The 22708-nt window shown below is 39.6% G+C and overlaps 2 protein-coding genes and 1 non-coding gene across 5 annotated transcripts; 2 read left to right on the top strand and 1 right to left on the bottom strand.

The window, feature by feature from the left end:
* The first annotated feature begins 2910 nt into the window (after positions 1-2910).
* Positions 2911-18305, top strand: LOC112221885 (tumor protein D54). Of its 3 annotated transcripts, none has more exons than XR_002949082.2 (10): positions 2911-3379; positions 4866-4984; positions 5209-5357; positions 12172-12219; positions 12787-12888; positions 16336-16362; positions 17351-17395; positions 17494-17558; positions 17667-17716; positions 17833-18305. XR_002949082.2 is itself a non-coding variant. In XM_024384293.2 (9 exons), the coding sequence occupies exons 1-8, from the start codon at positions 3352-3354 to the stop codon at positions 17692-17694; spliced, it is 546 nt and encodes a 181-aa protein (XP_024240061.1). In that variant the 5' UTR covers positions 2911-3351; the 3' UTR covers positions 17695-17716; positions 17833-18305. The 3 variants fall into 3 exon arrangements, 1 of the variants encoding a protein (XP_024240061.1); XR_002949081.2 differs by having other exon boundaries at positions 2913-3379; positions 17494-17562; XM_024384293.2 differs by lacking the exon at positions 17494-17558.
* Positions 18306-18599: 294 nt separating this feature from the next.
* On the bottom strand, positions 18600-18671 carry trnae-cuc. The gene has a single exon. It is a non-coding gene; the product is annotated as a tRNA-Glu (tRNA).
* Positions 18672-20029: 1358 nt separating this feature from the next.
* On the top strand, positions 20030-22476 carry LOC112221884 (pancreatic progenitor cell differentiation and proliferation factor). The gene is made up of 4 exons (XM_024384292.2): positions 20030-20195; positions 21659-21821; positions 21911-22004; positions 22157-22476. Exons 2-4 carry the CDS (start codon positions 21689-21691, stop codon positions 22293-22295), a joined length of 366 nt encoding a protein of 121 aa, XP_024240060.1. The 5' UTR covers positions 20030-20195; positions 21659-21688; the 3' UTR covers positions 22296-22476.
* The last annotated feature ends 232 nt before the right edge of the window (positions 22477-22708 follow it).

Raw genomic sequence — 22708 nt, 5'->3', positions numbered from 1 at the left:
TCAAGTAACAGACACATCTTAACATCAACTGTTGAGAGGAGACTGCGTGAATCAGGCTTTCATGGTCGAATTGCTACAAAGAAACCACTACTAAAGGACACCAATAAGAAGAAGAGACTTGCTTGGGCCAAATTACATGAGCAATGGACATTAGACCAGTGGAAATCTGTCCTTTGGTCTGATGAGTCCAAATTTGAGATTTTTTTGTTCCAACCACCGTGTCTTTTTGAGATGCAGGGTAGGTGAACGGATGATCTCTGCATGTGTGGTTCCCACCGTGAAGCATGGAGGAGGAGGTGTGATGGTGCTTTTCTGGTAATACTGATTTATTTAGAATTCAAGACATACTTAACCAGCATGGCTACCACAGCATTTGGCAGCGATATGCCATCCCATTTGGTTTGCGCTTAGTGGGACGATCATTTGTTTTTCAACAGGACAATGACCCAACACACTTCCTGGCTGTGTAAGAGATATTTGACCAAGAAGGAGAGTGATGGCGTGCTGCATCAGATGACCTGGCCTCCACAATCACCCGACCTCAACCCAGTTGAGATGGTCTGGGATGAGATGTACCACAGAGTGAAGGAAAAGCAGCCAACAAGTGCTCGGCATATGTGGGAACTCCTTCAAGACTGTTGGAAAAGCATTAATCAGGAAGCTGGTTGAGAGAATGCCAAGAGTGTGCAAAGTTGTCATCAAGGCAAAGGGTGGCTACTTTGAAGAATCTCAAATATAACATATTTGGATTTGTTTAACACTTTTCTGGTTACTACATGATTCCATATGTGTTATTTCACAGTTTTGATGTCTTCACTATTATTCTACACTGTAGAAAATAGTAAAAATAAAGAAAAACCCTTGAATGTATAGGTGTGTCCAGACTTTTGACTAGTACTGTATTTGTGAGTGTGATTTCTTTGGGGTACAGTTTACTTGATGTTTTTTGCTCACTGATAAGAGAGGCTCGGCTCAGGGAGTTCTGGATTGTGAGGTGTTTTGCTGTTCATTGTCTTTGCTTCATGCTGGAGTAATCATTACACATCCAAGGTTTGAGCTACACAATGCTCAGTTTGGAATTGCCATCAGCTGATGCCAGTTATAAACATACAGCTCCTTTCCTTCATCTCCTTTTAAACCCTTGGACTCCTGTTTACCTGTGTTTGTGCCCTTCCAAGTGCATTGTGGTTATGTTGCCCTGAGTCCTGTGCATGTAGAAGGGGGGTGGGGATTTACGACGGCAATATCATGAAATGCGGATGATGACGTCATTGTTTTCTAACATTTGGTGGATCTGGGCTTTTCCCGTTATCTGACTTGGCTTACTTTGGTCTCTTGTTTTGTGTAGGAAGTATTGTTTTGTCCAGCCCCTGAAACCTGAATTGAATGCTTGTAATCTTGCCTCTAACTTCCCTGTATTGAAGAACTGACTAACAGCAGAAGATAAATATGATATATATACGTTTGTTTACACGTGTATATTTTGTGTAGCTTACTTGCCACTGTGCCACCCACAGTCCCGTTGGATTGCTTGGACGCGTCTCTGAGCAACACTTCTTCTCTTCACTTTTGAACGGCTGTTCTCGATATCCAGTTATTTAATACGTTTTACCAGTGCTTTCTGTTCTTGTGGTTCCAAGTGGTACCCCACACGGTCTAAGCCAAGAACCTTGACCTGATCCATATTTAGAGTGTGATGTCCACTTTATTCCGAGCACTATTCATCTATGTTTAGATGTGACGAAAAAGATCATGTTTAGGAAAATATTGTGAGCATTTGAAGAATATTATCATCATCGTGTTTTATAGTTGTGTTGAAGGGAATTCTAAAGAGTTTTGTAATTGTCCAATGCTGTTAATTTGTGTTTACCATCATTGACTTGTGAGTGTCGATATTGGTACTTTCTAAGTCATTTCATGAGCTGGCTAGCACTACTACAGGCAGCTCTTATCCTAGAACCAGAATATACTAATGTTTTTAATAGAAATATATAGAGCGGAATATACGTCCAGTGTAACTAATACATAACTTGCCATAAACAGCCATTATCTTCATTGTTTGTTTCTTTCATTAATGCCAATTACGTGTTTCAATGGTTTACAATGATGGGTTTCTGAGCTCCTCTTGCCTGCCCTCTGCTTTTGATGGTATGGTTATTTGACCTGTGTGATCCTTTTACAATGTTTGCTGTGCCCTCCTGAGAAAAAGATTCCATAGATATACCTACCTGTTATCACTTCTTCATTGACATGTTGGAAAATGCTAATTGTTAAATGAGTTGAATGCAATGTGTTAAAAAAAAAACTAAAGACTACTGGATCAGTGATCAGGAAATGGTGACATAACATTTTCTTGATACAGAGGACACATAGTGTAATGATAGTGATATAGTAATTTGATGCAATTTTATTTAAGGTATCTTATTTTATCATGGTTTTGATGATGAGCGGCTATAGTTATAAATGGTATGTTGTTTTGATGTGGCCATTAAATTTTGCAACGCATGGTTTAATGGTTAAGGTCTCTTGTACATACACTTAAATATGTAGTATAAATATTGACCTTTATGTTGTAGCATGGTAATACTTGTGTGTCTGAAAGAAAACAAAGTGGGTCATTGATCTGATTTGCTGTTGGTAAAATAAATGTTCTTGAACATTTACCTTTGTTTTGTTTATCATTTCAATTCTCATGCTATGCCGCAATTACGATATTCAAGTATAATTACGTGTCGTGCTATTACAGTAGACTGAAAACATAATATTCTACATTCAATAGGCCTATGAAATACTGTAGGCCTACTCTAGAATATGAGGTAGATGGAGACAGAGCCCGTGCTGTGGAATCTTCTCTTCAGCTCTCACTCATTTTACCACTTGATGGATATTTTACCAACGCTGAAAGATCCAGCACAGCCTGCACAGGTGGCTATTTGTGTTTCCCGCAGCAGCAGCAAAATTCGTTCTGAATGAATTAGGATAGCCTATACTTGACAAAATAACATCGATGAACAATAAATACAATCTGTATAAAAATACATCGAATTTGTTTACTCGACAGGTGTACGCCGCCATCATCTCACACTCACGTGCGGGATTAACTCCCATTCTTAAAGCACTTAGGTGTTGAATAAACAACGCAACATAACGTTAATATTCCAATAAGACTACATTATGTTCTTGATTTCCTGTATATAGCTTTGGCATGTCAACCATAGCGTGATACTGAATGTGAGTATAGAGAAGCGTTTGAGACATCCATTATTGAACAGTAGGGATTGGACACCATTTAGCAAAAGCTAACGATAGCACGAACACGGAAAAGAAGTGCTGGGTGAAACTGAGTTGTTCATGCCTCTGCTGATCATGAATAGGCAAGGTAAGTTACTATGGCTAGATTGTTGAATTGTTCAATGAATGAATGAATGAATGACATCCTACTCTGTATCACACGGTGAGATAAAGAATACATGCCTAGATAGCCTTTCATGCTATGCGTGATTAGCCACACGCAATGCTATTGCTAGCGCTACAGGTAGGCATTGAATTCAGCACCATGGACTGCGCACTGGGCGAAATTGAGAACAACGAATGGGAGTCCTCTTGACAGCGGAGATAAAAACAAATATATATAAATACGTTTAGAGTTCAATTCTACACATTTTGCCATGGGTTGTAGAGAAAATGTTGCTGTTTTAAAACATGTTTGCTGCAGTTCTAAACAATTTGCCATGGTGCGGAGAGAAACATTAGCAGTTCTAGAGCTAATTTCCTGCAATTCTACAGATTTTGCCATAGGGTCTAGAGAAATGTTTGCATTGCATGTTTAATATGATATCTGACTGAGTGTGACTAACAAAATCAATGGGTGCCCTCCGGTCTATACCCGTGATTACTACAAGTTTAGATTGCTGGCCGCTAGACTATTTTACCCATCTAAAAAAAACGGAGCTGACATGGGCTAATTGAGTGACTGATATTACAAGAGAAAGACTGCTGATCCACAACCAAATTTCGAAATTGCACCTTGTGCATTTTACTATTCTAACTCTCAGCAGTAAGTTGGTATTGGTATTTTATGAGGGTCCCCATTAGCTCATGCAAAAGTACACAAATCAAAAAACATGATACAGAATGACATAATACAGAACATCAATAGACAAGGACAGAACCACATAATCAATGCATACACACAAACTATCTAGGTCAAATAGGGGAGAGGTGTGCTTCGAGGTGTTGCTTTATCTGTTTTTTGAAACCAGGTTTGCTGTTTATTTGAGCAATATGAGATGGAAGGAAGTTCCATGCAATAAGGGCTCTATGTAATACGGTACGCTTTCTTGAATTTGTTCTGGATTTTGGGACTGTGAAAAGACCCCTGGTGGCATGTCTGGTGGGATAAGTGTGTGTGTCAGAGCTGTGTGTAAGTTGACTATGCAAACAATTTGGTATTTTCAACACATTGTTTCTTATAAAAAGAAGAATTGATGCAGTCAGTCTCTCCTCAACTCTTAGCCAAGAGAGACTGGCATGCATACTATTTATTTCAGCCCTCTGATTACAATCAAGAGCTAAATGTGCCACTCTGTTCTGGGCCAGCTGCAGCTTAACTAAGTCTTTCTTTCAGCACTGGACCACACGACTGGACAATAATCAAGAATAGACAAAACTAGAGCCTGCAGAACTTGCTTTTGGATTGTGGTGTCAAAAAAGCAGAGCATCTCTTTAGTTGAGACTAGTTGACTAAATGAAGATGAACTGCCAGTAGAGCAGTAATTTATGTCAACAACTGAACATTTATGAAGTCACAGTTCGAGCATTGATATGGGTATGCATTGTAGACAGTAACATCTATCCTTTCAAAGGTTACAGTGGGGAAAATGTTTCACCAAGGAACATTTCCATTGGAATATCAGGAATTGGAAGTCCGACTAACGGTCTATCAGAGGAGGATGAGTTTGATTTAAAGATGGAGCTGGCAAAGGTATTATTCTCTCTGTGTCTGTCCAACTTTGCACATTTGTCCCATTCTTCATGTTGTCAAACATTGTCATATACATTTATGTTGAATCTGTCTCTTAGCATAATAGTTTGTTCAGATTTTGATTTGCACCCAAATTAATGGAAAAAGACAAGTCACAGAAAATCCACAATTTATTATTTTTAGTCTGAAAATTGTAAACTTTTCTGTCATTTTTTTCTGCTCAGACGGAGGATGAAATACAGACTTTGCGGCAGGTACTCTTGGCCAAAGAGAAATATGCAATGGACATCAGGAGGCAGCTGGGTACTGGCCCCTTCAGTGAGATTAAACAAAACCTGTCCAAAGGCTGGCAGGAAGTCCAGACCTCCAATGCGTAAGTACTTCCACCTGTGAGATGCCCTCATGATGTCACACAACACTCCAGCTTCTTCAACCGCCTATACAACATCAGAAATGTATTAAAGTAACCCGAGGCATTATAAAGACTAAATTACCCATCTAAACAAAGTTAGCTGACATGGGCTGATTGAGTGACTGTCACTGAATTACAAAACAAGCTTGACAATAATACATCATAATTAGTATCAGAATAGTAGTAATAATAATAATAATTTGGTGGGTACTGGCAAAGACCAAAGCTGGCAGGAGTTCCGTTGAGGACATGGGTGTCTCTCTATCACACGTGAAGGATCTTTTAAACAAACAAATAGACACCTACAAGCAGTTGTTACAACAACAAGAAAATAGCTTCAAGTGTTTTGTCCAAATACTCGTGGATTCTACTAATAAAATAATGGACGACCTGACCAGAGAGGTCCAGGACCTGAAGAATATTTTGCAGTTCTCCCATGGTCAGCTCGATGAGTTGATGACAGCAATCTGTAAGTCATTGAGAGAGGATATCAGTTCAAGGCGGAATAACATGGTTGTGGACGGAATTGCAGAATCTCCACATGAGACCTGGACGGAGTCTGAGGACAAAGTGAGGGAAATTATCTCTGAGAAATTGAAGATGGACCACAGGAAGATTGAGGTGGAGTGCGCCCACGGGACTGGAAAACCCGGCCCAGATAGTGGTCAAGTTCCTGAGGTTCAAGGACAAGGTAGCTGTTCTGGAAAGAGCGAAGAACTTGAGAGGAACGTATATCTTAGGAAATAGGTAACTGAGATAACTGATCCCAGCCATGAAGTCTGCCAGAGCGCGTGGGGAAATTGCTTTCATCCGCTATGACAGGCTCATTGTCCACCCTCCCTCCCTCCCAGAAGCCTGGAAGGGATGAGAGAGTCAAGCCTATGGGTTCGTAGCTTCAACCCCACAACACACACACACCAATTGATTAATGGACTGCTGAATGTATATTTTGTTCTCTTGCTTTGTTTTCTCTTTTCAGTATTATGTCTATCTCTGATAAGCAACCCAGGAAAGGGATGAAAATAGCCCATATTAATATATGTAGCCTTAGAAATAAGGTTCATGAAATCCGTAACTTGCTAACATCAGATAACATTCATATATTAGCCATTTCTGAGACTCACTTAGATAATTAATTTGATGATACATCAGTAGCAATACAAGGATATAACATGTATAGAAGAGACAGAAATGCTTATGGGGGAGGTGTTGCTGTATATATTCAGAGCCATATCCCTGTAATGGTTAGAGAAGATCTTATGTCAAGTGTTATTGAAGTGTTGTGGTTGCAGGTTCACTTGGCACATCTAAAGCCTTTTCTTTTGGGGTGTTGCTATAGGCTACCAAGTGCTAACAGTCAGTATCTAAATAATGTGTGAAATGCTTGATACTGTATGTGATATAAACAGAGAGGTCTACTTTCTTGGGCACCTAATTATTGACTGGTTTTCATCAAGTTGTCCGCTCAAGAGGAAGCTTCTTACTGTGACCAGTGTCTGTAATCTGGTTCAGGTTATTAATCAACCTACCAGGGTGTTTACAAACACTACAGGAACAAGATCATCCACATGTATCGATCACATGTTTACTAATACTGCAGAACTTTGTTCTAAAGCTGTATCCGTACCCATTGGATGCAGTGATCACAATATAGTGGCTATATCCAGGAAAGCCAAAGTTCCAACAGCTGGGCCTAAAATAGTGTATAAGAGATCATACAACAATTTTGCTGTGACTCTTATGTGGATGATGTTAAAAATATTTGTTGGTCTGATGTGATTAATGAGGAGCATCCAGACGCTGCACTTGATGCATTTATGAAATTGCTTCTTCCAATTATTGATAAACATGCACCTATTAATTAAGAAACTGACTGTTAGAACTGTTAAGGCTCCATGGATTGATGAGGAATTGAACATCTGTATGGTTGAAAGAGATGGGGCAAAAGGAGTGGCTAATAAGTCTGGTGTCACGATCTTGGAAATGAGCGGACCAAGGCGCAGTGTGAGTATAGTTCCACATATATATTTTAGTGAAACTAACAAAACAATACAACAAAACGTACAAAGACCCTAATGACGTAGTGCCCAAACACACTAACCAACAATCAATATCCCACAAAACACAGGTGGGGAAATAGCTACCTAAATATGATCCCCAATCAGAGGCAACGATAAACAGCTGCCTCTGATTGGGAACCATATTAGCACCAACTAGTCACGCCCTGACCTACTACACCATAAAGAACTAAGGGCTCTCTATGGTCAGGGCGTGACATCTGGCTGCAAAAAAAAACTGTTTGCATGTTCTTCACAAAGAGGGCAACAGATGCTACTGAGCCAGATGTCTATGTGTCAGGGGAGAAGCTCCAGGTGGTATCCGATTTTAAGTACCTTGGCATCATACTTGATTCCAACCTCTCTTTTAAAAAGCATGTGAAAAAGGTAATTCAAATAACCAAATTCAACCTAGCTAATTTCCGATTTATACGAAATTGTTTGACTACAGAGGTAGCAAAACTGTACTTCAAATCTATGATACTCCCCCACTTAACATACTGCTTGACTAGTTGGGCCCAAGCTTGCTGTACAACATTAAAACCTATTCAGTCTGTCTACAAACAGGCTCTTAAAGTGCTTGATAGGAAGCCCAATAGCCATCATCATTGTCACATCCTTAGAAAGCATGAGCTCTTGAGTTGGGAAAATCTTGTGCAATACACCGACGCATGTCTTGTATTCAAGATCCTTAATGGCCTGGCTCCCCCTCCACTCAATATTTTTGTTAAACAGAAAACCCAGACATATGGCAGCAGATCCACAAGGTCTGCCATGAGAGGTGACTGTATAGTTCCCCTAAGGAAAAGCACCTTTAGTAAATCTGCATTCTCTGTGAGAGCTTCCCATGTCTGGAATACACTGCCATCAGACACACATAACTGCACCACATATCACACTTTCACAAAATGCTTGAAGACATGGCTAAAGGTCCATCAGATTTGTGAACATGGTCCCTAGCTGTGTGTTGCCGCTCTCCATGTTGTCTGTTGTCTGTAGCTTGTGAGGTGTGGAAACACTTTGTTGCTTTTATGAATTTTGTCTTGCTGCTTTTTGTTCTATGTTGCTCTGTCTGTATGCTACGTCTTGCTTGTCCTATGTTGCTCTGTCTGTATGCTATGTCTTGCTTGTCCTATGTTGCTATGTCTTGCTTGTTCTATGTTGCTATTGTCTATATTGTAATTGTTTTAATAACCTGCCCAGGGACTGCGGTTGAAAATTAGCCGGCTGGCTAAAACCGGCACTTTTACTGAAACGTTGATTAATGTGCACTGTCCCTGTAAAAATAAAAATAAACTCAAACTCAAACTCAAACATTTGACGGGCTTACTTACTGCAAATTGAGAAATTATGTGACTACTCAATAAAAAGAATAAGAAACTATTATGAAGCCAAGATCAATGATATAAAAAATGTGGGGGAAAAAACTTTGGAGTACTTTAAATGAAATGATGGGCAGAAAGACAATTTCAGCTCCATCTTTCATTGAATCAGATGGCTTATTCATCACAAAACCATTTGATGTTGGCAATTATTTTAATGATTATTTCATTGGCGAAGTGGGCAAACTTAGGCAGGAAATGCCAACATCGAACAAGTGAGAAATTGTATTCATGCATAAAAAAAACAATTAATGAAAGAAAAGCATTGCACGTTTTAATTTTGTAAAGTTAGTGTGGGAGAGGTGGAAAAATGATTGCTATCGATAAATAATGACAAACCTCCTGGCATTGACAACTTAGATGGAAAGCTAATGAGGATGGTAGCTGACTCTATAGCCACTCCTATCTGTCATATCTTTAATCTGAGCCTAGCGGAAAGTATTTGTCCTCAGGCCTGGAGGGAAGCCAAAGTAATTCCGCTACCCAAGAGTGGTAAAGCGCCTTTACTGGTTCTAACAGCAGACCTATGAGCTTGCTGTCAGCTCTTAGCAAACTTTTGGAAACAATGGTGTTTGACCAAATACAATGCTATTTCTCTGTAAACAAATTAACAACAGACTTTCAGCACGCTTATAGAGAAGGGCACTCAACATGTACTGCACTGACACAAATGACTGATGATTGGTTGAAATAAATTGATAATAATAAGATTGTGGGAGCTGTACTGTTAGATTTCAGTGCAACCTTTGATATTATTGACCCTAACCTGTTGTTGAAAAAAACATGTGTTATGGCTTTTTAACCTCACCTCTGAATCCACAATATGGTAATCTATCTAATAGAACTCAGAGGGTTTTCTTCAATGGAAGCTTCTCTAATGTCAAACATGTAAAGTGTGGTGTACCGCAGGGAAGCTCTCTAGGCCCTCTACTCTTTTATATTTTTACCAATGACCTGCCACTGGCATTAAACAAAGCATGTGTGTCCATGTATGCTGATGATTCAACCATATACGCATCACAGCTAATGAAGTCACTGAAACTCTTAAAAAAGAGTTGAAGTCTGTGGAATCACTACTAAGAGCATTGTATTTGGTACAAATCATTCCTTGTGGCTGTTGAACAAGTTGAGGAGACTAAATTACCTTAGATTATAAACTGTCACGGTCAATACATATAGATTCAATGGTTGTAAAGATGGGGAGAGGTCTGTCCGTAATAAAGAGATGCTCTGCTTTTTTGACACCACACTCCAAAAAGCAAGTTCTGCAGGCTCTAGTTTTGTCTACTCTTGATTATTGTCCAGTCGTATGGTCCAGTGCAGCAAGGAAATACCTAGTTAAGCTGCAGCTGGCCCAGAACAGAGCGGCATGCTTTGCTCTTGATTATAATCAGAGGGCTGATATAAACACTATGCATGCCAGTCTCTCTTGGCTAAGAGTTGAGGAGAGACTGACTGCATCACTTCTTCTTTTATAAGAAACATTAATGTGTTGAAAATCCCAAATTGTTTGCATAGTCAACTAACACACAGCTCTAACAAACACACACTTATCCCACCAGACATGCCACCAGGGGTCTTTTCACAGTCCCGAAATCCAGAACAAATTCAAGAAAGAGTACCATATTATATAGAGCCCTTATTGCATGGAACTTCCTTCCATCTCATATTGCTCAAATAAACGGTTTCAAATAACCTGGTTTCAAAAAACAGATAAAGCAACACCTCGTGGCACAACGCCTCTCCCCATATTTGACCTAGATAGTTTATGTGTATGCATTGATATGTAGGCTATGTGGGCCTTTAAAAAAACTGTAGTTCTGTCCTTGAGCCGTTCTTGTCTATTGATGTTCTGTATTATGTCATTCTGCATTATGTTTCATGTTTTGTGTGGACCCCAGGAAGAGTAGCTGCTGCTTTTGCAACAGCTAATGGGGATTCTAATCAAATCCCATATACATATACTGTACACTGCAAAAAAAAAGAAATCTGTCAATTTAAATATGTTCATTATGCCCTAATCTATAGATTTCATATGCCTGGGAATACAGATATGCATCTGTTGGTCACAGATACCTTTTTAAACAAATTAGAGCCGTGGATCAGAAAAACAGTCAGTATCTGGTGGGACCACCATTTGCCTCATGGAGCACAACAGACACAGCTTCTTCGCATAGAGTTGATAAGTCTGTTGATTGTGGACTGTGAAATGTTGTCCCACTCCTCTTCATTGGCTGTGCGAAGTTGCTGGATATTGGTGGGAACTGGAACACACTGTCGTACATGTCGATCCAGAGCATCCCAAACAGGCTCAATGGGTGACATGTCTGTTGAGTGTGCAGGCTATGGAAGAACTGGGACATTTTCAGCTCCCAGGAATTGTGTACAGATCCTTGCGACATGGGGCTGTGCATTAACGTGCTGAAACATGAGGTGGCACGACAATGGGCCTCTGGATCTCGTCACGGTATCTTTGCTCATTCAAATTGCCATTGATAAAATGCAGTTGTGTTAGTTGTCTATAGCTTATGCTTGCTCATAACATAACCACACCGCCACCATGGGGCACTCTGTTCACAATGTTGGCATCAGGAAACCGTTCGCCCACACAACACCATACACTGTGTCTGCCATCTGCCCGGTACAGTTAAAACCGGGATTCATCCGTGAAGAGCACACTTCTCCAGCGTGCCAGTGGCCATCGAAGGTGAGAATTTGCCCACTGAAGTCGAACTGCAGTCAGGTCAAGATCCTGGTGAGGATAACGAGCACCCAGATCAGCTTCCCTAAGACGGCTTATGGTAGAGAAATGAACATTCAACATTTATGAGAAATATGCTTTTTGTGCGTATGGAACATTTCTGGGATCTTTTATTTCAGCTCATGAAACATTGGACCAACACTTCACAGGTTGCATTTCTTTTTCTGTTCAGTATATTTGTCATATTTCACACATGTACTTGTGTATAATTGTGTATTATATGCATTTGTGAATTGGAAATGTGTTTTATCCCAACTCCCCCTGAGACACTATCAGATTTGAAGGCATTCAAAAACTGTGGATAGACTTCAAACTAATGGAGAGCCTTTGCAAATGAACCAGGGCAGATTTGACTCTGACTTAATGTGAGTAAAAGTTGGGCAAAGGTGAACCAAGCCTGCCAAAGCAGCTATTGCATCTATTATTATTTCTGGCAGAACGTTGTTGAAAAGCATACAATGTCAGCACCCTGTTTTTGCCTGGCATAATACCTACAGTACATAATCCTGAAATGCATGCTCTTAATGCTTTCTCTAAGATGGAGCTCTGATGATAATGTACCTCTGTATTTACAGATATCTGACAGCCTCAGCTACTCTGGAAGACATCAGCCAATCTAACGTGTGAGTGGTCACTATCCATTATATATGTGAATTTAACCAAGACGGGCTTTGCTAAAAGGGTTCTTGTTCTATGTTGTTCTAAGCTCTATGTTGGAACAGCTGATGGGATTTTAAGGTCAGCTGGATCAGAGGCCTGTTAATAGCCTGTCCAATAGCCTTTCTTAACATTGGCAGCAGCATTAACAACAGGCTGTGGCTAGCCTGGCCGGGGAGGGAGCACTTTACTTGGTGAAAACAGAGGGGGTGGGGGGAATCTGGCTATCTGCACTAGGACAGGGTGACCACGAAGGTGCTGATGGCTCATATTTTGGGGTTTCACCCATCGTGCTTCAACCAGTCCATCCGTGCTCATAGCATGTGTCCTCCTGCTGATGCTGTGGTGGAACACAGCAAGCTCGTCACTGTGAAAAGGAGGATCCAAGAAAGTGGATGGGCCAATATGCAAATTAAGTTTTGCCCTTTCCCCCTTGATATACTATAGTAGTCATGCCGACTGATTGGTAGTCAAAATATAAACTTCCTGTCTTTTCTAGATCTCCGACTCTCTCTCTTGCTTTCTGTGACTAGGTATAAGAGGACCCAGGAGAGTATCTCTAATGCAGGACAGATGACCAGTGCTGCCCTGTCCACAGTGGGTGTGGCCATTACAAGGAGACTTGGAGACATGAGGTACCCTCAGCTCATCCTCCTGCACACCCTTCTGTTCTTTCCATCTTCCTTCACCACCTCTATTACCCATCTGTCCACCAGCAGTGTCCACCCTTCATATCGTCACTTTGTCTTAATCCACTAAATCAATCATCTTTTTAATCCAGTTATATATATATATATGTATATATACACACACACACACACACACACACACACACACACACACACACACACACCCACACACACACTGAGTGTACAAAACATTAGGAACACCTGCTCTTTCCATGACAGACTGACCAGGTGATTCAAGGTGAAAGATATGATCCCTTATTGATGTCACCTGTTAATTCCACTTCAATCTGTGTAGATGAAGGAGGAGGGGGGGGTTACAAAAATATTTTTAAGCCTTGAGACAATCGAGACATGGATTCTGTATGAGCAAGACAAAAGATTTAAGTGCCTTTGAACAGGGTATGGTAGTAGGTGCCAGGCACACCGGTTTGAGTGTGTCAAGAACTGCAATGCTGTTGGGTTGTTCACGCTCAACAGTATATATATACAGAACCAGTCAAAAGTTTGGACACCCCTACTCATTACAGGGTTTTTCTTCATTTTGACTATTTTCTACATTGTAGAATAATAGTGAATAACTATGAAATAGCACAAATGGAATCATCTATTAACCCCAAAAAATGTTGTGACAAAGTATGGGTGGTATACAGAAGATAGCTCTATTTGGTAAAAGACCAAGTCTGACGTGGCAGCGTGGTAGGCATAGTTTGTTGCATGACTTAATCACAACAATTGAGGATTGGCTGATCACTACGAAACAAACCTTCTGGATAATATTGAGAATCTGGAACTATTTATTGATCCGCATTTTGATATGCTCGAAAAAGAAACGCATACATCGAAGTGAACAAGAGAATATCTTTCCTCGAGTTCTACAAGTGAAACTGATGGGAAGTTGCCACCAAAAATTCTAAATGTCACATTGGGAGGGGGACGATTTTATAACTGTCTCCAGAAGATAGAGCATTGCTTACAAGCATGAGCGAGCAGTTCAAAAAAATGATATATTGCCTGGGTTACTGGGGGAGTTTGAGGCCTTAAAAATAGGAATGGATTACAGTAATAAAATGAAATACGAGTGGAACATAAGATATTGAAAACTGCCGTGGACTCCCTAGAAGACACTACAGAGAGGCTACGGTATGATAATAAAACAATGAAAGCCGAATTACTTGATCTAAAGTGCAGAAGTATGAAAAATAATATTGTTATAGTGGGAATAAAGGAGGATAAACACAAACTATTTGTCAACGGAGGAAAAATCAAGGTGTTCAGGAAAAGTAATCTCAATATGACGGACGAACAGGTGGAAACAATTGATTTTCAGAGGGCTCACTGTTTCGGTGGCAGCGCAGAGGGAAGGCCCCGTCCGATCGTAGCTATGCTGACCCACCTCAAAAGGAAAATTGCTTTGTTACAACAGGTTAGAGAATTGAAGAACACCTTATTCTCTATTGATGAACAATTTCCCCATAAAATAGTGGAGAGACGATGTGCCCTGTACCCCACTTACAAAAGGCTCCGAGAAGTGAAGCAGAATGTTCGTCTAGTGGTCAATAAATGATATGTAAACAACCAAATGTTCAAGGACTCTAAGATTACAATGTGGCTGTGAGTGATTATAGCTACCTCCTGTTGAAGTAGTCCCTGATAGATATTTGCACCGCGTTAAACAGTACACATAATATTTTTTTTGCATGAACAACTTTTTTTATTCATGCAGTATGGAACCGTGGACTTAAAATAAGGTTGGACTTATGGTAATGCAGAATGGGTATGATGAACTTATCCCTTCTCTTTATGGACTTAATATCAGGTTTTGATTTAGGGGAAGGCAAAGATGGGTAAGGCTGACCTTTTTTCTTTAAGATTTATTTACTTATTTAATTTGAAGATTGTACATTAGAAATACCAAGGTTGTTGTTTTTTACTTGATATGATATGGCCTACTTGTAGAGGTCGTGTATATTATGACTTAAAATATGTTATTGTTCGCTGATGTGAATTGGAATGAATAGCTGTTAAGATAAAACGTAATAAATATGAATAGATTTATTATAGGGCAATGATAAAGGACAATATCATTAAAAACCTGCCTAGGTTCTCTATTGGAATAGGCCTATATGATCCTAAAATAATTGGTGTCATTTGCCTTTTACATTTAAAAAAGAAATCTCATTATAAAAAATGTAAAGGATGATTATTGTTCCGTTACACACCAGCAAATGGATTAGGTATTGTCAACAGGGTTGTTGTCTCTATTAGTGTGGTGGGCTGGTTAACACGGGGATAAACTGATTAAAGGTAACGGTAGAACACTTCTCTAAGCGAGAGAGAGGTATATTATATATTTCTATATAAGCTATTTATGCTACCTTTTTATATTCTTGATCGTAATGATATAGGCCTAGGTGTAAAACAGCCGAGGTGCTAGAGCAACAACCCTGGAATAAAAAACAAAATGTTCTTGGACACCGTGCCATGGCTGTGTCCGTCAATTGTAAATGAATCTTGGGTATCACTTTTCTTTCAAAAAGCAAAAAAAATATGGTCTGTTAAAATAACATCAAATTGATTAGAAATACAGTGTTAGACATTGTTAATGTGGTAAATGACTATTGTAGCTGAAAGGCTGATTTAAAAAAAATGGAATATCTACGTAGGCTTACAGAGGCCAATTATCAGCTACCATCACTCCTGTGTTCCAATGGCACGTTGTATTAGCTAATCCAAGTTTATCTTATAAGTTTAATTGATCTTTAGAAACCCCTTTTGAAATGGTGTTAGCACAGCTGAAAATTGTTGTTCTGATTTAAAGAAGCAATACAACTGACATTCAAAATGTAACAAGTACTTTTGTGTGTCAGGGCAAATGTATTCATGCAGTAAAAAGGTTATAATTTTCTTTAGGAATGTAGTGAAGTAAAGTTGTCAAAAAATAAATAGTTAAGTACAGATACCCAAAAAAATTCTTAAGTAGTACATTCCAGTATTTTTACTTAAGTACTTTACACCACTGCCCTTCACAGGACACATTGTTGAGGACAAAGGTTTCTTCTTGTGCATTTGTTTACGCAATCACAGGGAGAAATTCAACAGCCTTAATCGAATCGGACCAGTCGGTCTTAATTGGCAACATTATCCCTTTATCTACTTTACTGTTCCTTCATAGCCTTTAAATTGAGCCTGCGTAAAGGATAGCTGTCACTGTGATGCATTTTTGCTTGCCATTAATTGTTTAAGTATTTTTAATATATATACGCACACACACACTCTTCTCACTCATACAGCGCACTGTCAATATTTACACCTCCATGTGGCCTCTTGATTACTTTATCTGACCATCTTTCTTTCCCCATCTCTTTCCTGGAATGCTGCCCAATAACCGGACAGGGCACTGCCTTTGCCAAGCCCACCTCGGTAAGGATAGTAGGAGTTCCCTGGCCTTGTGATAGTGAAATACCTTGATTTCGATGTGATATATTCGATGTGATATATTAAGCTGCTACTGATCTTATCTGTTTTTCTTGCTCATGTGCTATATACTACTATACTACATGATGTACTAATATACTACATACTGTACTACTACTGTATACTACATGTTGTACTGCTATACTACATGTTGTACTGCTATACTACATGATGCACTTCTATACTACATGATGTACTCTTCTACTACATACTGTACTACTAATGTATACTACATGATGCACTCCTATACTACATGATGCATTCTTATACTACATACTGTACTACTACTGTATACTACATGATGCACTCCTTTAATACATGATGCACTACTATACTACATACTGTACTACTGTATACTACATGTTGTACTGCTATACTACATGATGCATTCTTATACTACATACTGTACTACTACTGTATACTACATGATGCACTCCTTTAATACATGATGCACTACTATACTACATACTGTACTACTGTATACTACATGTTGTACTGCTATACTACATGATGCACTTCTATACTACATGATGTACTCTTCTACTACATACTATACTACTACTGTATACTACATGATGCACTCCTATACTACATGATGTACTCTTCTACTACATACTGTACTACTACTGTATACTACATGATGCACTCCTATAATACATGATGCACTACTACTGTATACTAAATGATGGCCTATAATACTACTACTTTATACTACATGCTGTACTACTATACTGCATGTTGTACTGCTATACTACATGTTGTACTGCTATACTACATGATCTACTACTATATTACATGCTATACTACATGATGTACTACTATACTAGTACTTTATACTACATGTTGTACTGCTATACTACATGATGTACTACTAAACTACATGATGCTCTTACTAATCTCTCGTTGTCTCTGTTTCTGCTCTCGGACGCACCAGCCCCTCCTTGGGCCACTCCATCAGTGTCCCTGCTATGTCAATGAGGTAAAACACTGGGCACACTACTGCACTACTACTACTACTTTCTGCAGGAACTCCACAGGCAGTGAATGATGTTTGAATGATATTAACTTCGTCCCCAGGCTAATTGCGAACAGTGCTTGGGGAGGAAGAGTCTGGTGAACGTCATTAGAATGACATTAATGCTGCAAGTAAATAAAGTTACATTTAAAGCTGAAAAACTTACTTTAACCTGAAGTGATACCTCAAAGTGATTTCCATTGTTTACGAGATGTGTCTTTCTGCCTCCTTGTAGACATTCCAATACATTCAAGTCCTTTTGAAGACATGGTGTGAAGCGTGAAGGTAAGTGTCTGTGAGAACAATCACAAACATAAAGAACAGAAAATACTGTATCTTCTCATCTTTAATATTACAACTAATTCCTCATGTCTCTACTGGCTTCTGTCTCTCCCACACAGAACAAGGTGTCCAGGATTCTAGGGATTGACGGAGATAACTCTGGGTCTGAAAGAAGCCCATCTCAGAACAGTGGTTCCTTCCAACATAATCTATTTTTCTCTCAACCATCTGTAATCTCACTACTCCCTTCATTACTTTAACCTGATGTCATGGTCCACACTACCCCTTCAAAGAGTAAACATTATGCAGGAGGTTGATAACTTGGGTATGGCTTTGACAGTGTTGGTTCCAAACTTTCATTCATTCTAAATATGAAGTAGTATTTCCAATATGAAGTTATGTATATTGTCCAACTGTTTGAAGGAAAATGTCATTGTCATATTCTACTATTGCATTATAAGAACATAACAATCACAAATGTACAGTAATGTATTTTTGTACTTTAAGAGAATTTACAATTAAAACAAAAGTGGTCTGTTCTGATTTTGGATACTATACCTTTCTGGAAAAATAAAGAGAGAAATAAAAGTGAGTATTGTTGTTACAGTTCACAGCTATAACCATGATACGGTAGTATAATAGACTGGTAAGACGGTGATTGTCATGTTGTTTAAAAAATATAAAACTTATGTTCCCTGACTGGGAATTTAACACCAGCCGCAGAAGTGAGAGTGCCAAAGCCTAACCCCTAGACCACCACGAAATGCAGAATATTTCAGAAAATGATAAATACTGTTCAAAAAATTATATTGTTAACTTGGAATAGCGGACTTCGGCAGTACAGTTGTTTAAAAAACAAGCATAAAACACAAATAAAAAACATATGTTCCCTGACCGGGAATCGAACCAGGGCCGCGGCGGTGAGAGCGCCGAATCCTAACCACTAGACCACCAGGGAAATCTGAACTCTTCGGAAAATTATTTTGTTAAGTTGGTATAACAGACTTCGGTAGTACAGTTGTTTGAAAAAAAAAAACATTAAAAACATGTTCCCTGACCGGGAATCGAACACGGGCCGCGGCGGTGAGAGCGCCGAATCCTAACCACTAGACCACTAGGGAAATCTGAACTGCTCAGAAAATTATATTCTTAAATTGGTATAACGGACTTCGGTAGTACAGTCGCTGTCGGGTTGTAAAAAAAACAAATAGATATATTCTCTGATTGGGAATCCAACCCGGGCCGCTGCGGTGAAAACGCCGAATCCTAACCACTAGACCACCAAACTTATATTGTTAACTTTGAAATAACTATTATCGTGTCTTTCTTCTTCATGATGACATTATTGAGGGAATTACATTTGATAATTTATAGGATTTGTTACAATAGTCTGTGATTCCAATCATCTTATAAACATTGAAAAGAAAAAGTCAGATAATAACATGTTAACATTATGTTCTGCTTTCACAGTTAGGATTCATTCCTAAATGCGAAATTCCACGCTGTGGAAGACCAAATTAAAACAGTGAATCAATCAGTAGGCTACTGGGTTAAAGTTCGGTTATTCGTGTTTGGGACAGCTGCGGATTCTGTATGACGTGTCTGTCAAGAGCATTGCAATTGATTGCAAATCATGTTTTGTGCTTGCCCAGCCTAGACTAGACGTAACATGTTAAACGTACATATGAAAAATGTATTCGGTATGATTACAAGGGTTGGTCGGGATGGACGGAAGGCGTGCGTGCATATAACGCGAAGTCTAATAACCCAAAGGTTGTGTTTGACTCTCATCAAGGACAATTCTAGCTAATGAGCAACTTCTTACAACTTTTAGCTTTACAAAAAACAACTACTTAGCATGTTAGCTAACCCTACCCCTAAACCCTTTAGCCTTTAACCCCTAACCTTAATAGCCCCTTAACCCTGACTTTAGCCCTAATCCTAACCATAACCTCTATCCTAGTTTACATTATCCATATAGGTAAAGTTAGCCACAACATACTGGAACTCATAACTTGTCATACATTTTTCAAATTCGTAACATATTGTACACATTGCAATTCGTAACATATCATAAGAATTCTAATATGTAACATATCATACGAAATGGATGATGGATATGCACAAATTAGTACACACAATTCGAAAAGTAATTGTTCTAATTTCAGTACATATTTACGTTTACTATGTTACGTCTACTCCTGAGTCCAGGTTGGCTTCCTTGGAAACGTAGGCCTAAACGTGCCCTAACCCCACCCATGAGCAGCTCGTCCAGGATGCGTCACAGCGCCCACTGTATAAAGTTACCTGCTTGTCCCTATTCAACATTCTACACTGAGCACACCAGAAATAATTTGAAGTTTTCTATTCGAGAACATACCACAAATGGGCAAGAGTAGTCGTTTAGCTAAATTCACCGAGTATTGCCAAAAGACCCACCGCCTTTGGTGTTTTTCAACATCGTCAAACGCCAAATAAAAAGGTAAGATTGATTTGATTGCTTTTAAAAAAGGCAAAAAATATTCGCCCAGCATGAATGGCAATTGAATAAACTGGGCTACTTCCCCAGATAACAATGGACAATGTGTGTCCAATCATATTTTGACCTACACTAAATATATTTGATTTATTGTCCTGGCACAATTTTTTTTTTTAAAGATTCCACATTGCTAAAGGCAATGTAGGCTAATAGCCTTAAAATAGTGAAATCAGAAGGGGGGGGGATTCTCTTTCTACCAGCTTTGTATCCTATCTGATTCTGATAATCAAAGAGGAACATCAAAGATAATTCTCTAATTTGTTGAATAATTGTTGCCTTGACTGCTGATATTGTATAGTCTCTTTGCATCTACATTTTGTCTCAATGGTCTGTTTTATCATACACTTGCCAGTGTTGGACTCTTATTTTTCTGCACATGAGGTGTGATTAGCAATGCTGGCATGAATGCAATGCACATTCACACATCCAATAGTGCCTGATGGCAGTAAGTATTTTTTTCCCCACTGTGTAAAGGGGATTGGTTTATCCTTGATATTTTGCGACTGCCTATCTAGCACAGACATGCATTACCCTGACAATCCCTAGCCAGTAACCATCTGGACTGAACTTCTGCCCTGACTGGACCTGACAACTGATTTAGCATCAAATGTAATCAGGTTGCTTCTCAGTAAACCACTCGTTTTTGCTTATGGAAATGTAGTTTGTTTGGGGAGTAAAACTATATGTTTAGCATGTTTCATTCCACTGCAGTGTTTGAGAAGAGTTGCGCATCCTGTATAGTCCTGCTTTCTGATATCCTGCTTTCTGAGTGGCTTAGTCAGTACCTTTTTTTTTTTTTGAGGTACTGCAGCGCCTCACCAAGTGTTGAGCCCTGTGACTCACCTAGCCTGTGCACTTTCCTGGCTAGGTGCCTGGAAGTTGGAACATTATACCTGCAGACCCCGGTCCCAGACAGCCCACTTATTTGCAGATCATGGTGTGGAAATCACTTTGCACAGCTGTTGGTCTCTATCACACCCCTCAGACTGAGGCCTAAGCCAACAGTGATATCAGAGAGGCTCAAGGGGTCAGGAGCATGGGAAGTGGAAATGCACCTTTGCCTATAATAGGCTAATGATGGGCTTCTGTGACTGGGTGACAATCCAGAATTTGTCACTCAGGCATGTTTCTAACTCCCTTTGGATGAAGTTGAATATAGACCTGTTCTCTGTGGTGTCGCAAAATGCTGTGAATGGGTTGCAGGCTGATTTTTTTTAAATGGGTCTTACACTTTCCACAAAGACAAATGTGTACAAAAGCCTATGTTGAGGCTGTTGCATTATGGCACATGTAATGACATCTAGCAGCATCCATAGCAATATTATTTGGCTCATCCCAGTATCACTTGCCTCTGCTTGCATGGTTCCTGTCTCCACACTCCTAATATCCCCTTCTCTCTTCCCTAGGTTTTCCATCTTTGAGCAGAGTTAAAGAGAATGGCATCAATTCCGTCCACTGGCTCTCTCATCGCCACCCATGATTACTATAGAAGGCGCATAGGCTCCACTTCTAGCAACAGCTCCTGTGGCAGTTCTGAGTACGCTGGCGAAGTCATTCCACACCCCCCAGGTACAGACCAGTTTCTCGCACTGAGTTTTTCATCAGAACATTATCTCGCACTCGGTCTCTAAAGTTTCCTTTTGTTTTCTCTTCCTCAGGTCTGCAGAGACAGGACTCTGGTCACTGGTGGTCTTCTTTCTTCTTCCCAAACAAACAGAACCAGCCTGGCAGCATGATTGGATCTGAACAGAAGTGAGTTCCTTAATCCAAGAGTCACACAAATGGATTAAAACCATGCATAGTTTAAATGTTGTTTCATTTGTCCTTTGTAAGATGTCTCACCTTAAGTAACCGGTTAATTGTTTTTCTGTACCTCTTTAGCTAAACAAAATGTCTTATTGCAGGAGTGGAACGTACACAGTGACCAACGGGCAGGTGGCGTGTATCGCCAGGGAGATGGTGTTGAAGAAGCAACTCAGTAGGCAACTCAGTGAAAGCAGTAACTCTGGGAAGGTGGAACAAGGGAACCCACCACCCTCCTAATTCTATTTCTTCTCCAACACCCCACACCTTGAGTTTAGTTGGAGATTGAGGCAGCAGATTTTACAACTTTTTAGTGATTGAGGCTGCTTTTCCTCCCTCTGTTTATATTTTTTTATTAAAGACAAAAGGATTTCTCTATCATGCTTTTTGCTGTTGAATAAATCAAAATTCTTGCAATGAATACTTTGTCTTACTTGTATTCCCTATTCAAGTGACTAAGTCCCTAAATATTTGTTTATCTATAGATACTGTACCAGTCAAGTTTGGACACTTACTCAGTGCAATAGGTCACTACAGTCCTTGGTTCTAATCCAGGCTGTATCACATCTGGCTGTGATTGGGAGTCCCATAGGGCGGTGCACAATTGGCCCAGGTTTGCCCTGGGTAGGCTGTCATTGTAAATAAGAATTGGT

The sequence above is a fragment of the Oncorhynchus tshawytscha genome, linkage group LG22 (assembly GCF_018296145.1).
Source record: "Oncorhynchus tshawytscha isolate Ot180627B linkage group LG22, Otsh_v2.0, whole genome shotgun sequence".
Taxonomy (NCBI): domain Eukaryota; kingdom Metazoa; phylum Chordata; class Actinopteri; order Salmoniformes; family Salmonidae; genus Oncorhynchus; species Oncorhynchus tshawytscha.
Note: the sequence above shows the minus strand (reverse complement) of the source record. Positions and strands in the feature narration are given on the sequence as shown.